Consider the following 18,173-nt stretch of genomic DNA (forward strand, 5'->3'; position numbering starts at 1 on the left):
TTGGATTTGCCTTTTTGAGCTTATAGGACCATGCATGCACGTAAAGTTTGCAACTTTACGTGATAAGCATGCCCTAGGAACATAGATCTATGGTTTGGAAGCGTTGCATGTCTCAGATTTGGCCTGTATGGGAAATGGGTCGAAGGGACTCGGCGAGTCCCAAAGTGGAACTCGGTGAGTTCTATGAAGATGGCCTTAGACTCGGCGAGTTGGATGAACAACTCGGCGAGTCCTATGAAGATTGCCTGGAACTCGACGAGTTGTTCTTCAAACTCGGCGAGTCATATGAACTGTTACTGAATAAGAGGGGTTTAAGTGTTGAAGGTCCAACCCTTCGTATCTACACGCGGAATTAGCAACTTAACATGTAGCAATAGTCCCAGAAACCCAAATCCTCATAAAGGATGCTCTAGTGAAGATTTGGAAGCGAGTAGAGATCTGCTCGTGGAGACTCGGCGAGTCGGATCGTGAGTCGGTTCAATCTTCCCAAGTAGTGAGTTAAGGGTGACTCAGTAAGTGGGAAAAGGGTCTTGGCGAGTAGGACCAGGTTAGCAGGATAGGGACTCGGCGAGTCTGTGCCATGACTCGGCGAGTCCAGTCAATTGGAAGTTGACTTTGACCAAGGAGTTGACCTTGGACCAGGGGTGGGTCATTCATTTGACCTAAGGGTATTTATGAGTGTCTAATCTATGTTTATGATTTATAGCCGGAGGATTACCGATTCAGCAGTCAGGCGCTAGCAAGCAGACTTTCAGCAGCTACTTTTGAGGTGAGTTACCTTCCAGTAGCGGTGGGTCTACGGCCACAATGCCAGCCCACCAGTAGGATTTGTATGTTAGATGATTGTCTTTGTGATATCATCTAGGTTTGCTACTACCTGATATGTTATATGCTGGCATGATATGTTATATGTGATAGTAGTAGAGTTTGGTCGTTAGGACCGAAGGGTAGGTCAGACACCCCAGCTATGTCTGACAGTATGTGCTGATATGTTTATATGTCAGTATGATCTGTTATATGTATTAGTGGTAGTAGGAGGGGAATAGTCCCCGAGGTTCGGTCATTAGGACCGAAGGGTAGTCAGCACCCCAGAACGGCTTGACATGGGTAGTCAGCACCCCAGAATGGCTTGACACGGGCAGGACGACACCCCAGAATGGCTGCATGGGTAGGTCGGGCACCCCAGAATTGCCTGGCAGTATGTATGTTATGTGGTTATATGGTATGTGGTACAGTGGGGGAACCCACTAAGCTTCATGCTTACAGTTTATAGTTTCGGTTTCAGGTACCTCTTCGGTGAAGGGGAAGGAGTTGGCGCGGTAGCGGCACATCATGCACACATCTTATATTACGTACTATGAGATTATTTTGGGATTTGTACTCTGACACTATGATTGATTTCATGTTTTGGTTTTCAGACACGTAATATGTTCTAAGGAAGCGATATGATCGAATGTTGTTTATTTTCAAATGTTTTGCAAAGTGTTTAATTAAAAATGAAATTTTTGGACTTAAAAATTGGGTCGTTACAATCTATTCAAATTAAGTTCCAATAATTACTAAGCAGTCCCTGCCTTCATAAATTAATATTTACAAACCACCCTGTAACTTACACTTTTAACCCCTAACTTCTAAAATTGTAACAATTAACTCCTAGAGACCAATGCTTGCTATATTATTATTGATTTTAAGGCTACTATTTATCCATTAATTTGTCTATTTATTTATCTAATAAATGGGGTGTTACAACAAATCCAAATTGTTTGGAATTGGTGTGGATGAAAATGAACCGAAAGAGCAACCTAAGGTTCTCGGTTGCTTGAAAGGATCATTCCCATTCACATATTTGGGTGTTTCGGTAGGGGCAAATATGTCCCTAAAAAAGAATTGGAGACCAATAATAGAAAATTTTCAATCCAGACTATCATTACGGAAAGCCAAAACATTGTCATTTGCAGGGCGCCTCACACTTGTGAAGTCAGTTCTAAATAGCCTCCCGACATACTACTTCTCTCTATTCAAGGTACCTCATGGCGTGATTGAGGATCTTGAGAAACTAAGGTGAAAGTTTTTGTGGGGGGTGATGACTCGAAGAAAAAAATTCATTGGCTGGCATGGTCTAAGATAATTATGGATAAAAAACAAGGAGGATTGGGTGTTGGATCCTTAATGGCACAGAACTTGGTACTTCTCACTAAATGGTTTTGGAGGCTCAAAATCGAGTCTGGAAGTATATAGAAGGAGTGTATCATGAGCATTCACAATCTGTCAAGAAAACCGTTCGATCACATTGCAAAACAATCGATTAGAGGTGTGTGGAACAACATTGCTAAAGAAATTAAGGATATTAAAGATGTCAACACCGAATGCCATTCATTATTCTCTCCAATTCCAGACTCAAACACAAAAATTCTGTTCTGGCTTGATCTTTAGTGTGGTTCAAATATCTTTAGAAACAAATTCCCACTTTTGTATGAATTGGAATCTGTTAAAAGATGCTATGTAACCGAAAGGGTTACCAATGAAAGCTTCACATGGAAATGGAAATCCTTACCCCATGGTGATGATGTTATATCAGAATTTATCGAGTTATGTTCGATACTCAATTACATTAGAATATCTCCGGTCCCCATGGGTTTGAAGTTTAAGCTTAATTCGGATTGTGTATATATTGTTAACAAGATGAAAATGTGTATTGATTCTACCGGAACACATTACAATGGATTGGTAATCGAATGGTCAAAAATTATTCCACTTAAAGTGAGATGCTTTATATGGCGCGCTTTACAAAAAAGATTACCTGTTGCAACCGAACTTATAAAAAGAGGTGTTACTACAATTTCTGACTTATGTGTTATATGTGGTGATGAGCAGGAAACGGTTGATCACTTGTTCATAAAGTGCAAAGTGGTGGATGAGACTCGAGACTAGATTTTTAAATGGTGTGAATTACCAAAGCAACAGTTTCTCAACATGGAAGATTTTCTTAACTTTGGTGCTTCATGGGGCAATTGCCCTAAAAAAAGGCAAACTATCACAACAAACTTCTATAGTTTGTTATGGCAGGGATGGAATGCGAGGAATGCCAAAACATTTAATAAGGTGCACAATAATCCTATGGAAATCGCAGACCAGATTATCTCTCAATCTTTTTCGTGGTTTAAACATAGGAGTGCGAATTTTTCTGGTAGTTGGGTGGATTGGAGTATCTCTCCTTTTAAACTCTTTAAATTTTAGATTTTAATTGTATGTGTACATTGTTCATGTTTTTAGCTTCTTGCTAAACATGTGCCTTTATTTATAATATTTGTAGTTTCCAAAAAAAAAATCCAAGAAATCCAAATACAAAAGGAAAAAAAAAATCATGATAGAATCTTAATCTTTTTATAAGTAAAAAGCTGTTAATTGTTTTTAAGCGTCTATGATTATCAATCTTCTTTCTTTAAATATCAATGTCTGCCAAAATTTATTATTTAGGTCGACGGTACCATAGTTGTTAGAAGATGTAGATATTTTATTTAAATACAACATGATCATTAATATATTCTCCACGTTTAATATTGTAATAATTGCAACGGTGACTTCATATACTTATCGACACACATATATTTGCTAGAAATAAAATAGACATGAACATTTGAGAGAGGCTTTATATAGGAATTGTATATGATTTTTCTTTTTAGGAGGTCCTATGTAAAACAAAATTATTTCTTAAGATACACAACTTATCCCATTATTTTTATAAAATACAAATTAATAAGGTCTTACGCATGGCGGCGCCAGAGGTGTTTGAAAATATTTTTCCAGAGAGTTTGGAGGTTCATATGAAAGACAACAAAGTATGGATTTACGACAACAATTAAAGGATCTATTATTAGAGAGAGTGATAATATATTTAGCATGTTGCAACAACAATTTTTTTTTTTGATGTTATGTCAAATCTTTTTGAAGCCACGTAGGATGGAGAAAATTATAACATCAAAATTGCAAAGGATAGAGAGTGGTGGTGTGTTGGTTTAATATGTTTTATTTTAGAAAAAAAAAAAAAAAAAAAAAAAAAGGTTTGAGCCAAAGAGAACCCACCATCCAAATTTCTCTCTATTCTCTCTTCTCCCCATATCCATAGCAAGGCAATCTTAGTGAGTCTTCTATCATTTTGATGGGAGTGGTGCTAGAACTTGTAGCGAGTTTAGAGGCGAGAGGGGTGGTGAGGCCACTCCCACGAGGCTCAAGCCTTAGTCGTTCTAGAAAAAAAAAACATATAATAAATATCATATATAAACAGGGTCTACATGAAAAGTTCCCGACTACAAGTTGATACATCTTTTAGCAATTGAACATCATAATTGTATAATAATTTATTTTTTAGAACGGAAATCTTAATCTACTTTATTCTACACCTTTATTACACATATGTTCCAAGTGAGACTTAGAACTAACAAACTCATGAAAATAAGACATTTCACCGTATCGCTAAGCCAAATATCTTTTGTTAACTATATAATAACTAATATTACAAATTAAGCTAGCTTGATGTACCAAAACCTTTAAAAACCAAATATACATATAGATTTTGCATGTATAAGATACAATTAACATATACGTTGATACATTTGATCCAATGAATCTACATATCATCCTAATAAATTATCAGGTATCCCAATAAATATAAGATATCAGTCCATCATTAAAATATATAAATAAAGATTCATTTGAGACGAGTTTTTTTTTTAAACGAGGGAGGCCATCCTAGCCACATATTTCTACGGTTACAAATAAAAATAACTATATATTTATTTATAGTCTTCATCACTTTTTATATCCAACATTTTAAAAACGTAAAAATAGTATAAAATTAGAAAATCAACATTTTAATGATATATTCTATAGAATATTGTTTATGATAAATATTTTAATAATATTCTCTTATAATATCTTAAAGATTTTTAAAATTTTGCCGATGTCGTATTATGTGCTATATGAATATCATTAATGGTTTTAAATTTTGGTAATATAATATTTTTAAAGAATATAAGACATATCATACATTGTAATATTGTGTATAATCTTCTATTAGAACATTGTTAAAGATTTTAAAATTTTGCACATTCCAATATTGTGATAGAATACTATGCATATTATATCCTTATTAATAATATTCTACTAAAATATGTAACACATTTAAACAATGATTTTTTTTTTTTTATAATTTTTGGATTATCAAAATGATATAAATAACTGATAAATATATTCCCAATTGTTTTAAATTTTGTTTATCACCAAAATATGTGATTGATTAAAAGGAAGGGGTCAAGTTAAGCAATGTTTTGACATGGTCATTCTTGCTTATACGTGATTTATTTGGAGATTTGGAAATGACACTCTTTTTGTTTAGACAAAATCATGAAAGGATATTATCATTCATAGCATTGTAATTGTCTCTTTTTTCTAGATTTCGAATGGATTGAAAAATGCAGTTAAGTTTGGTTGGCTAGGCTAACAAAGTCGTCATTAGCTCTAAATATGGGTGTATTTTTTTGTAATTTTGTCTAGCATATGGTTAAACTTTTTTTATTGCGAAAAATCATTGCCAATTCATAAATAAATAATAATAATAAAAAAGCAACATTTGGTGACCGGATATTCAAATTTTCGGATAGGATGTGACCAAATAACCGGTTATGCTATTGCTAAGTTTAATGATCTATTTGAAAACGAAAAATAATTTGATATCCAATTTATCAAAATTAAAATAGTTGGTTGAGTAAGCTAGTAACAATGAGTTAAGTTTTACACACGTGTATACAAGATATTGTTTTCTATACTTATTATGTAAGAAATTTATCACCAAGGATATACATGGATCATTAAATAAAATTATAGAAATATTTTCTTTTTTTGGCTATTAACCACTGTCATTATTTTTTCTTTTTTTGGAAACAGTTAGCTGTCCATAATTATTGATTGGCAGAAGAATTAATTTTTAAAGACTTACAACGATTGACTTATGCAAGGTAAGGTGTATATAACTCGTAGTTTGCATGTTCAAATAATCAATCTCAAGTCTTCTTTCAAATTCATTCATTCATACGTACTAATCGCTCGCTGACGCAGAGGTATTGTTAGTTGCACGAAATCCTCTGTTTTTCTAGTCATGGCGTGAAGCAATTTGTAGGGTTATAATCATGAATGTTGTCCCTGTGCAGATGGCGAAATCCTCTGTTTTTCTAGTCATGGCGTCAAGCAATTTGTAGGATTATAATCATGAATGTTGTCCCTGTGCAGATGGCGCAAACAGATGAGCATTTAGCCCCAACCTTAACCCCTGATCCGCAGGAAATCAGAATTTCGGTTGCTTCACATGATCCTTCAAAACCTATTCCAGATCTACTTATCGGTAAATTCTGCTACCCATTTTAGTCTTTACTTCGTCTACTGCTATTTAACACCACAATATACCTACCTTTCCGTTTCCTTCGGGAAAATGAGCAAATTTTGCAAACAAGGGTAAAATCAACAGTGGAACGCCAGTGCTGTTTCCTAGAAAGTCTATATTAAGATGAATTGATTTTCAGTTGTCATATATAATAGAGTAAATCACACAAATTGTCTCGGTGGTTTGACCTTTCATCTCTATGTTTTGTTTTTAATTCCGACCAAACCTGAAATGAGTATATTGCCTTTATCAGTTTCTTTTTCTTTTTATTTATTATTTTTTTTATTTAAAAAAAAAATGAGATCTATTTTGGTTTTTACTCTTTTTTAAAATATATTAATAATAAATAAATAAAATGCTAGTTTCGATATCCAGAGACACCAACAAGTAACTAAAACCAAAATTATAGTGTGCTTGATTTTAATGTGTTAAACCAAATTGAAGGATTCAAAGTAGTGGTTGTATGCAACTATAACTGATGCTTAATATTGAAGAGTTAAAAGAATGCTAAAAATATAGTCCCTGGATGAATTGGTGCTAACTTTGCATTGGATTTTATTTTAAAGGAACCAGGAAAGAGTACATCGCCATAGCTATTCCTCTATATGAAGCATCAATTAGAGGTGATTGGAAAGCTGCTAAAAAGATTCTTGATGAAAGGCCAGAGTTGGTAAGGTATAGTATCTCTGGAAATAACGAAACAGCACTTCATGTTGCTGCATCGGCAAAAAGCACCAAAAAGGTTGAAGAATTTGTGGAAAATCTGATAACTAAGATGCAAAAGGAGGACCTGGAACTTAAAAATAGCAGTTCCAACACTGCCCTTTGTTTAGCTGCTGCAGCTGGCAACGTTAAAATAGTTGAGATTATGGTTAAAAGCAACAGGGCTTTGGTGGCAATCACTGGTAGTAGAGGAATGACACCACTGTATATGGCGGCCTTGTTTGGCCATTATGAGATGGTGAAGTGTTTGTATGGATATTCCAAGAAGTTGCGTGACGATTGCTGGACAGATGAGACCCGTAGTTGGCTTCTTCTGAGATGTATGGAGACTGATATGTTTGGTAAGCGTTTTAGCATGTAGTCATTACACCTACAAATTCTCTTTGTTGTTTATCATAATTCATCAGCGATCTGTGTATGTACTTTTCTCTACTCCTTGTTCTTGATAATAGTGGCTACGCATTCCTTAGTTATGCAGGTCGTTGTTGATCAATTGAATCATGGAAGCTAGACCTCTAGCCTCTACGTGACACCTTGGGGAACCACTTGTATAGTATTCAACTTTCTTTAAGCGTTATCTAGGTGTCCTGAACTATATATGAAGTCAAATATAAGCTAGTTTATTTTTATATAGGTAAAATCTTGCAAAAAAAAAATGAAATCCGTGTCTCTAGCTAAGCTCACACCAATAGCTAAAACAAAAGTTTGATCGTCAATAAAATGATCACCATCCAATATGACAATAATCCTTTGTATATCTTAAACATGCTGAAAATTAGCTTAAGGGGGTATGTTTACACAACTATATATATATATATATATATATATATATATATATATATATATATATATATATATATATATATATATATATATATATATATATATATATATCAACCATGAGTTTTGACTGTCTTGAACTAGATTTGGTGATTTATTTCCGGATTGATATAAAGCAAACGAGCGTTATTCTTGGTTGTTCTTTTCACATTGTTGATTTTTTCATAGCAGTAATATTCCCTAACAAAGTGACTGTTGAATCTGTTTTAGATATCGCATTGGATATTGTGAAAGAGCACTCAAAACTTGGTTCTAGTGGGCTTGCACTTGGAGCTTTGGCTCGAAAGACAAATGTATTTAATGAAACAGAATCTAATACCATCAGGAGAAATATCGAGTGGGGTAAGCATCTCAACTCTTTGATGTTGATTATATATACATCTTCCATCTTAAAAACTAGAAACTAAATATTGATATGAAATGTGAGAACGAGCCATTAAACAAGTCACCCTTTTCTTTTTTTTAAAATTTCTGTTCTCTTATTTTTGACCGGTTAAGTTAAGACCACCAATAAACATATTCTAAACCATGTGATATGCCAGAAATTTGCTAGTCATAACAATATTCCTCTATATTTATCCAGCGTAACTGAAGTCTATAACCCAACTTTATCCATCAGTTTTTAACTTGTAAATATCTGGTAGGCTCTGATAACTGAAATTAGCTAAGCCCATCTTTGGATTCTTTTCCCATTGTTGCTTTCAGTTTGGACTTGCATTCATCCAAAGGTGGGACCTTCTAAAATGGAAAGTAAAGCTAATGCATTGGAACTACTAAATATTATTTGGGGAGCAATTGCGGAGAAGCCTACAAAGGATATTGATAACATAATCAGAGGGCAACCTGATCCCATTGAGAAAGACGACAAGCCAGCTTCTGACACGGATCAAACTCTACAACTACTACAAAAAATTTCACAAAATACTTCCAGAAAGCATGATGAAAGTGGGATCATAAACAAAGGGCATGCTGCTACAACTACAAACAATACGAATGTAGCCTTGAAGGAAAATGCAAGACCAAAGTACTCTTCTCGAATACTATTTGTTGCTGCTGAAATGGGGAATACTAGATTTGTTATTGAGCTCATCCGTCTGTATCCTGATATAATATGGAAACTAAATGATGACAATCAAAGCATATTTCACACTGCTGTAAAACATCGTCATGAGGGTATCTACAACTTATTGTACGAGATAGGCTCAATGAAGGATCTCATAACTCCCCTTAAAGATACAAATGAGAACAACATGTTGCACTTGGTTGGGAAGAGTGCTAAGAAAAAGCGACTTGAGGATGTGTCTGGAGTTGCTTTTCAAATGCAACGAGAACTATTATGGTTCAAGGTATATATGTTTTCTTCCCCACACTATCTTTCTTTCTTTCTTTTTCTCTTACATCAATTCATTTCATCTAACATTGACATAAAACACGATGTCACAGGAAGTGGAGGAGATGATCCCTCCTTCTTATCGGGAACGGAAGAACAAAGAAGGTCTAACACCACACGAGTTATTCACCAAGGAACACAAAGATCTAGTCAAACAAGGCGAAGACTGGATGAAAGATACAGCTAGTCAATGTATGGTGGTTGCTGCACTTATTGCCACCATTGTATTTGCTGCAGCTTTCACAGTTCCCGGTGGATACGATCAGAACGATGGTTTCCCCATCTTTTCTAAAAATTTACCCTTCATCATTTTCGCTGTGGCAGATGCCATTTCCTTGTTCTCTTCATCAGCGGCGATCCTCATGTTCTTATCCATACTCACATCACGTTATGCTGAACGTGATTTCTTGGAGTCATTGCCCAAAAAGCTGATGTTAGGTCTAGCAACACTGTTCCTCTCGATAACAACCATGATGATTGCTTTTAGTGTCAGCTTCTTCGTGCTATACCACAACAAATTGAAATGGATACCGATCCTTATCACGTTTTTTTCTGCCTTGCCAGTCATCCTATACGTTTCGCTGCAGTTTTCTCTGTTAAAAGACGTCTTTTTCTCGACATATGCTTCTAGGTACCTCTTCCGGCCCAAGAAACATATTCTTTACTATGAAAACTAACCGTAGTTGGTTCCCATTCACAATTCCTTTCATTTCAAGATGTACTTCTTCAAAAATTAATATCGTAACTGTTGTAAGTTTAAAATTTTTAATTGTAATATGGTCACTCATGTTTGTTGCAATGGCTTTGTTTAGATTCATAAGTTCATAAGATAACACATAAAAATGTGACATTACATTTCATTAATCATATTGGGTTTCGGTAGGCAATCCGGAGACTTAAATTGATCAAGTTAGTTATTGGGATTATAGGGAGACAAGAAATGTATGATATGAGAGCCCAAAACCCCACTCACTTTAATCAAATAAATGAATTCCTCACATAGGCCACGACTTTTCTTACCATCCCATATAACCGTGTAATTCACTAGATTTTTATATAATATCCAGACATTGGCCACGTCTATATCATGGGTTGTTAGATTCCAATGCTGCCACTAAACAATGACTAACTACACACACTAAATTAACTGTATATACAATATAAGCCATCGAATAATTTCAACAAGAATCCAAGATTCAATACCCATTTGAGCTAAATTCCAAGAAAACCACAACTAGGGCTCATAATGTCAACCATACCTCTGATTTCTTTAAATTTTGGCTAATAGCTTGATCCTCTCCGTGAAATCTTCAGGGTTATCCCCAGATTTTAAATTGCTTTCATCACTTTGATGTTTCGTTTTGCAATGGCTTTTCTCGCGTTCAAAACACAGTTATACTCACTCTGTTCTCGACTGAGTGAAATGAAAGGGAATGAAAGTAGAATACAGGGGAAATATTCCATTTCATTTCATTCCATTTTCCTCCATCACTACCATCCGTCCTCTAGATCGCCACAATGCACCATCAGTCTGCTCCAATGCGGCTTTCTCCACTGAGTCTACTGCCATTACAGCCCTTCTCACAACTCTATTTGCATAGATCTCGACTTATTACAAATATAGAATTTTTGTTTGATTGTATAAAGAAAAAACAATGGGATGTAGTAACCAATTCTTAAGCCCTGATTCCTTCAATTCAAGATCAAACAAAATTCATCCTCTCTGCTCTGTGGTTGATTACCCAACTAAGTACCTGGATCTCAAAATTATAGCAACGAGTTACCTTCCGTTAAAAATAGGGCAATTTAAACGGACACAATTAAAAGTTGAGATGATCCAAAGGTTCATACTACTTTAAAAATAGACAAAACTTCAAAAATGGTCCCTGTGGTTTTCGAAAATATCAAGTTTAGTCCCTAAGTTCAAAAAACCTCACAGATGGTTTCTGTGGTTTTAAAACTTTTAACAAATGGTCCTTTTCACTAACGCCGTTAGCTTTTGGCCGTTAAGTGAAGGGTATTTCTGTCTTTTCACTACCACAGGGACCATTTATGAAGTTTTGTCTTGTTTTTTATTTAAAAAAAAAAGAAAAATAATAATTATTTAATATTAACTCTCTCTCTCTCTCTCTCTCTCTCTCTCTCTCTCTCTCTCTCTCTCTCTCTCTCTCTCTCTCTCTCTCTCTCTCTCTCTCTCTCTCTCTCTCTCCAGATTAATGAATCGGTGAACAACGAGGCTTTTTTCAGTGAATAACGAGGCTTTTTTCAAGTTTTCCAAACGGAAAGGGAAGAGGAGTGTGAGGCTTCGGTGGGTGCTTTGCTCCAGCCGACAGAAGATGAGAGGATAGGGACCGGCTAGCAGCAGTTGTCGGTCAGGAAGAGCATCACCGGTGCTCGATTAGAAGAAATCGGGAAAACAGGAGCGACATCAGGGTTGTCGTCTATTGCCTTGCCGGGGATGGTTGTTCCTCTTTCGATTCTTGTAGTGGATGCGAAGGGGGTTGTTTCAGTAGCTCCCTTGTTCTTTCTTCTTCAAAAAATGGATGCTTGGGTTTGATATTTGGCTGGGAAGATAGTAAGAATAACAGATGGGAAGCAGTCGGTGTTTGATCACGATTTTCCCTCGACACTTGGAGCTCGACAAGGGCTATTGACCGCCGGGAAAGATGACCACGACCTATGGTAGTCGAAGGAGGATTTGGGGATCACCTGATAATGAGAAAGGAAGCAGAAGGGAGGTCGGTGATTCTCAAAAGCGAGACATACAAATCCAGTTCTTTACTCAACAGAAGATACAACGAATTAACCCGTCTGCCCACCGGCGTAATCAATTTGCCCTTCAAACAAACTCTATTCTTCTTAATCGAAGCCATAACATCATCGGGTATCGTGTTCATGTCGCCATGAACTTCAAATTTCTCGAAGGTAACGGACGCACGCATTGCCTCGAAGACCTGGTCAACGGCGCCGGTCACCAAAGGGCTGATCCCATCGCCAAAGATTAGAGTAACGAGTCTTGGAATACCCTCTCCGGTAATAGGGTTAACTGGTATTATGTTAATTAAGAGAGAGAGAGAGAGAGAGAGAGAGAGAGAGAGAGAGAGTTAATATTAAATAATTATTATTTTTCTTTTTTTTTTTAAATAAAAAACAAGACAAAACTTCATAAATGGTCCCTGTGGTAGTAAAAAGACAGAAATACCCTTCACTTAACGCCCAAAAGCTAACGGCGTTAGTGAAAAGGACCATTTGTTAAAAGTTTTGATACCACAGGGACCATCTGTGAGGTTTTTTGAACTTAGGGACTAAACTTGATATTTTCGGAAACCACAGGGACCATTTTTGAAGTTTTGTCTTAAAAATATACACCATAATTCTAGGATTGAATGAATGGTTTTCTTATGGAGATGGAGATGAGAAGCAGAAGCAAAGCAGAAGCGAGAGAGCATTTCAATGAATTTACCAGCCGTAAGTAAAATGGTCCACGGACTAGAACCGTGACAAAAATACTTTCCACATCCAAAATAGGTTAAAAATATTTCTAAGTACGATAGACGACATATATAATATACGAAAAAAGTCAGCAAATCGAATATTGTAACTTGCCTTTGATAATATTATATGTATATCTTCTTCCTTTTTGGCAACTAAATGTTGACATTAAGTGGGGAAATAACTACTTTTTAGACCACAGAAACCGTTGACATTGACTTAAGCAAAGGGAAATTGTATATAAATCATAGCAGGCTGCATGCATGTTGATCACATAATCTCATCTCATTATCCCAAGGCCTTTTTCAATTTTTATCCGGTTGTTCATACGCATCAATTGCTCGCTGACGCAGAGGTATTGTCAGATCAGTCTCACCAAATCAAGAGGGATTTAACTTTTAATCATTATTCATCAATATTTAATTAATGATGTCTTTCTGCAGATGTCGCAAACAGGTCTCCCATTACCCAACTTCAATGTGCAGAATCCATCAAGCCAACAACAGCAGCATGCAACTGGAGTTTCGTTTCCTCCACAAGATCTACCAATACCTGCATATCCAGTTAATACAGGTAACTACTATCCACCAGTTAATCTTTTTCCAGTACTTTTCTACATACACAGTTTGCTTCCGTTACAATCTCATGTTGTTTTTTACTGTTAAAGATCGCAAAAAAGCAGCAGATGTCCCAGTACCCCAATATCCATCAATACCACATCCATTTATGGGTAACTTCTGTCCACTAATTAATCTTTCTCCTATACTTTTCTACATACGCAATTCGCTTCCGTTACAATCTCTTGTTGTTTTTTACTATTAAAGATCACAACAAAGCAGCAGATGTCCCGGTACCCCAATATCCACCCCAGTATCCAGTACCCCAATATCCATCAACACCACATCCATTTACAGGTAACTTCTGTCTACTAATTAATCTTTCTCCCATACATTTCTACAGGGACGGATCTTCTTAAGGGGTGGGGGAGGGGTGGCCCCCCTGTTTTTTTAGAACTAGTCCATTACTATTAAAAACTTTACATATTAGACCCAAAACAAAAAAAATGACTGTGGACCCCCTGTTCTTCAATTTTTACCCCCCCCCCCCCCCCCCAAATATGTTCCAATCACAACAAAAACAAACAGGTTTCCCATTACCCAACTTCGATGTGAAGAATCCACCAAGCCAACAACAACAACAACAACATGTTGTCGGAGTTTCGTTTGCTCCACAAGAGAAAGCAATACCAGATCTATTTAACGGTAAGTTTTGTTAACCATTTTCCTCTGAACTGCTGCTTTTGTTGTGATCTGAAAAATAAAACAAAAAGTGTTGGAATCAAATCGCTTGATTCTTCAAGATTCTTTATGCATAATAAATTCACTTGATTCTCTGAGAATGTAGCTCAAACAAAGAAGTGAAAGAAGAAAAAGGCTTAACAGGAATCAATTTTCTTGATTCTTGTGGAATGAAACAAATCTTAACTGTGCAGGAAAAGAAACATGGAAGAAAAACTTTCTAAGAATATACTTAGGTTGCAAGTACCTTACTAAACAAAGCTTAAAAGACTTACAAAACTTGAGCTGAAAACATAAAACATCTCTACCCTATTTAGACTAAACGGATTGGAATCCTACATACTACAATACAAAAACTCAATAAAACGGAAACTTTCCAGTTTTACCCCTAGGCTTAATTAAATTGTCCGGATTTTTAAATTATCCACCATGTATAAAAGTGTCGGAGAAAGATTAATTAGTGGGCCACAATGACCACAAGATCTGCTTCTTTATTGCTTAGCAAAATATAACTAATTAAGAACAAGTCATGAATTTCTTTAGCATAGGTGTGATGGTCTTATGGAGTTAACAAAAGACAACCACGTGGAACATTTTTGCAGTTTTGTCGTTTGCATTGCATTGGTTATCAATATATAGATACAACAACTTCAGAAGACCTTACAATAATAATTCATATTACATTGTTTGGAAGGTGCTTCGTGTCTGCATTCTTTTAGAAATTTCTCATGAAATACATCGTACGTTCTTTCATAGAAAGCCTACTTTAAGATGGAACCAATTTTAAGGTCTCACTTTTTATATGTTAGATCTTATTCAGAGAGACCTACACGTAAAACCATAACCATAGTGTGCTTGATTTTAATGTGTTAAACCAAATTAAAGGATTCAAATTGGTCGTATGCAATAGTATTGATGTTTGATTATGGTGACAAATTAAAGTTTACTGCAATTGTCACTGGATGAATGTGGTGTAACTTTGCATTAATTGGAACTACTTTACAGGACCTAGAATTGATTACATCCATCTTGGTGTCCCCTTATATGAAGCATCGATCAAAGGTGATTGGAAAGCTGCTAAAGACATTTTTGATGAAACGCCAGAGTTGGTAAGGTATAGTATCACTGAAAATGGCGAAACAGCACTTCATGTTGCTGCATCAGCAGAAAGCACCAATGAGGTGGAAGAGTTCGTGGAACATCTGGTGAATTACATGCAAAAGAAGGACCTGGAACTTCAAGATAACAGTTCCAACACTGCCCTCTGTGTAGTTGCTGCATCTGGAAAAATTAACATGGTTAAGATTATGGTGCAAAAGAACAGGGACTTGATGACAATTTGTGGTTGGCAAAATATGATGCCACTTTATATGGCTGCCTTGTTTGGACATCATGAGGTGGTGAAGTATCTGTATCAAGAATCGAATAATCTGCGTGATGATAGTTATTGGACACCAAAGACTCGTGGTTGGCTTCTTTTGAAATGTGTCGAGTATGATATGTTTGGTAAGTGTTTTAGCGTGTACTTATTAATTACACACATTCTATTTTGTTGTCTATCATTAGCTCCTTGTTTTTATAAGGAGTGGCTATTCTTACATTAGCTATACCTAGGTGATACATGGGCGACTACTTATTTTACTTAATTTGTGTATAATTAATATTCGGGTTGGCCTAATTTATGAAGTCAAATATAAGCTCCCAGAAGAGTTGGTATCTACTTTTAGTTTATTCTTATAGGTGCAAATCGTGAATAAAGTGAAATCCTTGTCTATACCTACATCAATATAAAACTATTAAACTATAACCATCCATGCATGGCTTTAACCTCACTACCAATACACAAGAAATCCTTACACTACATGTAAAATATCTTTATGCTTTGTTGTTTTTGTTTTCATTGTTGAATTTCGCTAACAGCTGTCATAGCATATTCCCTCACAAAGTGAATGTCAAATCCCTTATAGATGTCGCACTATGGATTGTGAAAGATTGCCCAGAACTTGTTAACAGTTCGGATGTACTTGGAGTTTTAGCTCAAAAGCCTGATGCATTTTCTAAAAGAAAATCTAATATCATCATGAACACCGTCAAATGGGGTGAGCATCTTTACTCCTTTGTTGGTATGCGATACTATGCATCCATCTGTTTACCAGTGTAGCCAATCTGTGATGTGAAGGTTCAAACAAAGACGCTTCCATTCTAATGTTTTTCATGATGTTCAAGCATTAACATTTTTTCATATGTAAGATCCATGTGATATGCCAGAAATTTGCCAGTCATTACACTATTCCTTTAGGTCTATGGAATAGAGCCCAACTTTATCCATCATGTTTTACTTGTAAATGTCTGGTATCATTCATCTGTCTTCTTAATTTACTTGTTAATTTCAGTTTTTACAGTCATTTTTCCAAAGGTGGGAGTTTATGAAAAGGGAAGTACAGCACTGGAATTACTAACAATCATGTGGCAAAATATTGCGATGAAGTCTAAGAAAGAAATTGATGTCATACTCAGAGGGACGCCTGTGACGTTGCCGGGAAATGCAAAGAAAAAGTACCCTTCACAAATACCATTTGTTGCTGCAGAAAGGGGCAATACTAGATTTGTAATTGAGCTCATCCGTCTATATCCTGATTTGATATGGAAAGTAAACGATACCAATCAAAGTATATTTCACACTGCTGCCGAACATCGTCATATGGATATCTACAATCTATTGTACGAAATCGGCTCAAAAAGGAATCAGATAACTCTTCTCAAAGATGCAAATGAAAACAATATGCTCCATTTAGTTGGGAAGAGTGCCAAGAAAAAGCGACATGAGGATGTCTCTGGAGCTGCTTTTGAGATGCAACGAGAACTATTATGGTTTAAGGTACATATTCCTCATCGTCCTTCTAGGGTTCTCATGCAAATTGTCTTTCTTTTTTCATTACATTACTTCATTTACATCCATGAATATCTAATATTAAAAAATAAATTGTTAAGAGACCCTTGTAAAAAAACCATTTTAGACACAACCGACGGAATAATGTTTGTGTGCAATTTGTTGTTCACAACCTTCGTGTGACATGTTAATATATAGTCTGCAAGTAAACTTTCTTATATAAATCTAATTTATGTGTTACTAACGGCTGGAATGCATAGTTACCTCAATCAAATTGATCTACTCAATGTATAAATGTTGTAGGAAGTAGAGGGAATGGTCCCTTTTTCTTATAGGGAAGAGAGAAACAAAGATGGCCTAACACCACACGAGTTATTCACTGTTGAACACAAAGATCTAGTTGTAAAAGGTGAGGAGTGGATGAAAGGAACAGCTAGTCAATGTATGGTGGTTGCTGCTCTTATTGCCACCATAGTTTTTGCTGCAGCTTTTACGGTTCCTGGCGGATACAATCAGAATGATGGTATCCCTATATTTTATCAAGAAGTAAGCTTAAAGCTTTTTGTAGTGGCGGATGCCATATCTTTATTCTCATCATCAGCTTCTATAATCATGTTCTTGTCTATCCTTACATCTCGTTACGGTGAACGTGATTTCTATGAATCATTGCCTAAAAAGTTGACGTTGGGTTTAGCAACACTTTTCTTGTCAATAACAACCATGATGGTTGCGTTCAGTCTCAGCTTGTTTGTGTTATACCATAAAGATCTGAAATGGATACCGATTCTTGTCGCCATGTTTGCTACCATGCCAGTCTTCCTATTCGCTACACTGCAATATCCTCTCTTAAAAGACATAATAGTTGCGACATACGGTTCCAAGTACCTCTTTCGGCCGAAGAAACGTGTTCTTTATGAAAATCATCAACGTTTTGCAATTCCAATGCCTTTTTGAAATTGTTGTAAGTGTAATAATTTTATTTGTAATATAATTATGTAAGTGTTATAATTATTTTGTTTGATTCCATAAGACGAAACACGTGTACAAACATTGTTACACTGTATTATTTATATATAGTCAATATTAAATAATGTTGTGAATCTA

At 35.7% G+C, this 18,173-nt stretch overlaps 3 protein-coding genes across 6 annotated transcripts in view; all 3 read left to right on the plus strand.

The window, feature by feature from the left end:
- Positions 1 to 10,188, plus strand: part of LOC145087271 (uncharacterized) — a 31,412-nt gene extending 21,224 nt beyond the window's left edge. The window contains exons 1-6 of one of the 3 annotated variants that reach the window (XM_079025204.1): positions 5,989 to 6,116; positions 6,286 to 6,397; positions 7,003 to 7,500; positions 8,210 to 8,341; positions 8,705 to 9,345; positions 9,443 to 10,188. In XM_079025204.1, the coding sequence (XP_078881330.1) occupies positions 6,286 to 6,397; positions 7,003 to 7,500; positions 8,210 to 8,341; positions 8,705 to 9,345; positions 9,443 to 10,066 (2,007 nt within the window). In that variant the 5' untranslated portion in view covers positions 5,989 to 6,116 and the 3' untranslated portion in view covers positions 10,067 to 10,188. Of the gene's footprint in view, positions 1 to 5,988; positions 6,117 to 6,206; positions 6,398 to 7,002; positions 7,501 to 8,209; positions 8,342 to 8,704; positions 9,346 to 9,442 lie in introns of those variants that run through there. The other 2 variants (XM_079025202.1, XM_079025203.1) reach the window with 2 other exon arrangements.
- LOC145089746 (uncharacterized) lies at positions 1,736 to 2,931 on the plus strand. The gene is made up of 2 exons (XM_079028142.1): positions 1,736 to 2,061; positions 2,454 to 2,931. The coding sequence occupies exons 1-2, from the start codon at positions 1,736 to 1,738 to the stop codon at positions 2,929 to 2,931; spliced, it is 804 nt and encodes a 267-aa protein (XP_078884268.1).
- A 2,932-nt stretch (positions 10,189 to 13,120) lies between the features above and the next one.
- On the plus strand, positions 13,121 to 18,173 carry LOC145087274 (uncharacterized). 2 transcript variants are annotated; one of them, XM_079025206.1, is made up of 9 exons: positions 13,121 to 13,236; positions 13,325 to 13,454; positions 13,549 to 13,611; positions 13,706 to 13,795; positions 14,027 to 14,143; positions 15,185 to 15,685; positions 16,147 to 16,278; positions 16,573 to 17,057; positions 17,373 to 18,173. In XM_079025206.1, exons 1-9 carry the CDS (start codon positions 13,141 to 13,143, stop codon positions 18,021 to 18,023), a joined length of 2,265 nt encoding a protein of 754 aa, XP_078881332.1. In that variant the 5' UTR covers positions 13,121 to 13,140; the 3' UTR covers positions 18,024 to 18,173. The 2 variants fall into 2 exon arrangements, with proteins under 2 accessions (XP_078881332.1, XP_078881333.1); XM_079025207.1 differs by having other exon boundaries at positions 16,582 to 17,057.

Source organism: Lactuca serriola, chromosome 2 (genome assembly GCF_051521515.1).
Source record: "Lactuca serriola cultivar US96UC23 chromosome 2, Lser_US96UC23_V15, whole genome shotgun sequence".
Taxonomy (NCBI): Eukaryota; Viridiplantae; Streptophyta; class Magnoliopsida; order Asterales; family Asteraceae; genus Lactuca; species Lactuca serriola.

Coding starts and splice junctions, on each gene's coding strand:
- LOC145087274 (XM_079025206.1), top strand. CDS start 13,141: ATGCATGTTGATCACATAATCTCATCTCATTATCCCAAGGCCTTTTTC. Junction 13,612..13,705: donor AATACCACATCCATTTATGG/GTAACTTCTGTC, acceptor TTACTATTAAAG/ATCACAACAAAGCAGCAGAT. Junction 15,686..16,146: donor TGTCGAGTATGATATGTTTG/GTAAGTGTTTTA, acceptor AATCCCTTATAG/ATGTCGCACTATGGATTGTG.
- LOC145089746 (XM_079028142.1), top strand. CDS start 1,736: ATGGGGTGTTACAACAAATCCAAATTGTTTGGAATTGGTGTGGATGAA. Junction 2,062..2,453: donor GAGGATCTTGAGAAACTAAG/GTGAAAGTTTTT, acceptor AAATATCTTTAG/AAACAAATTCCCACTTTTGT.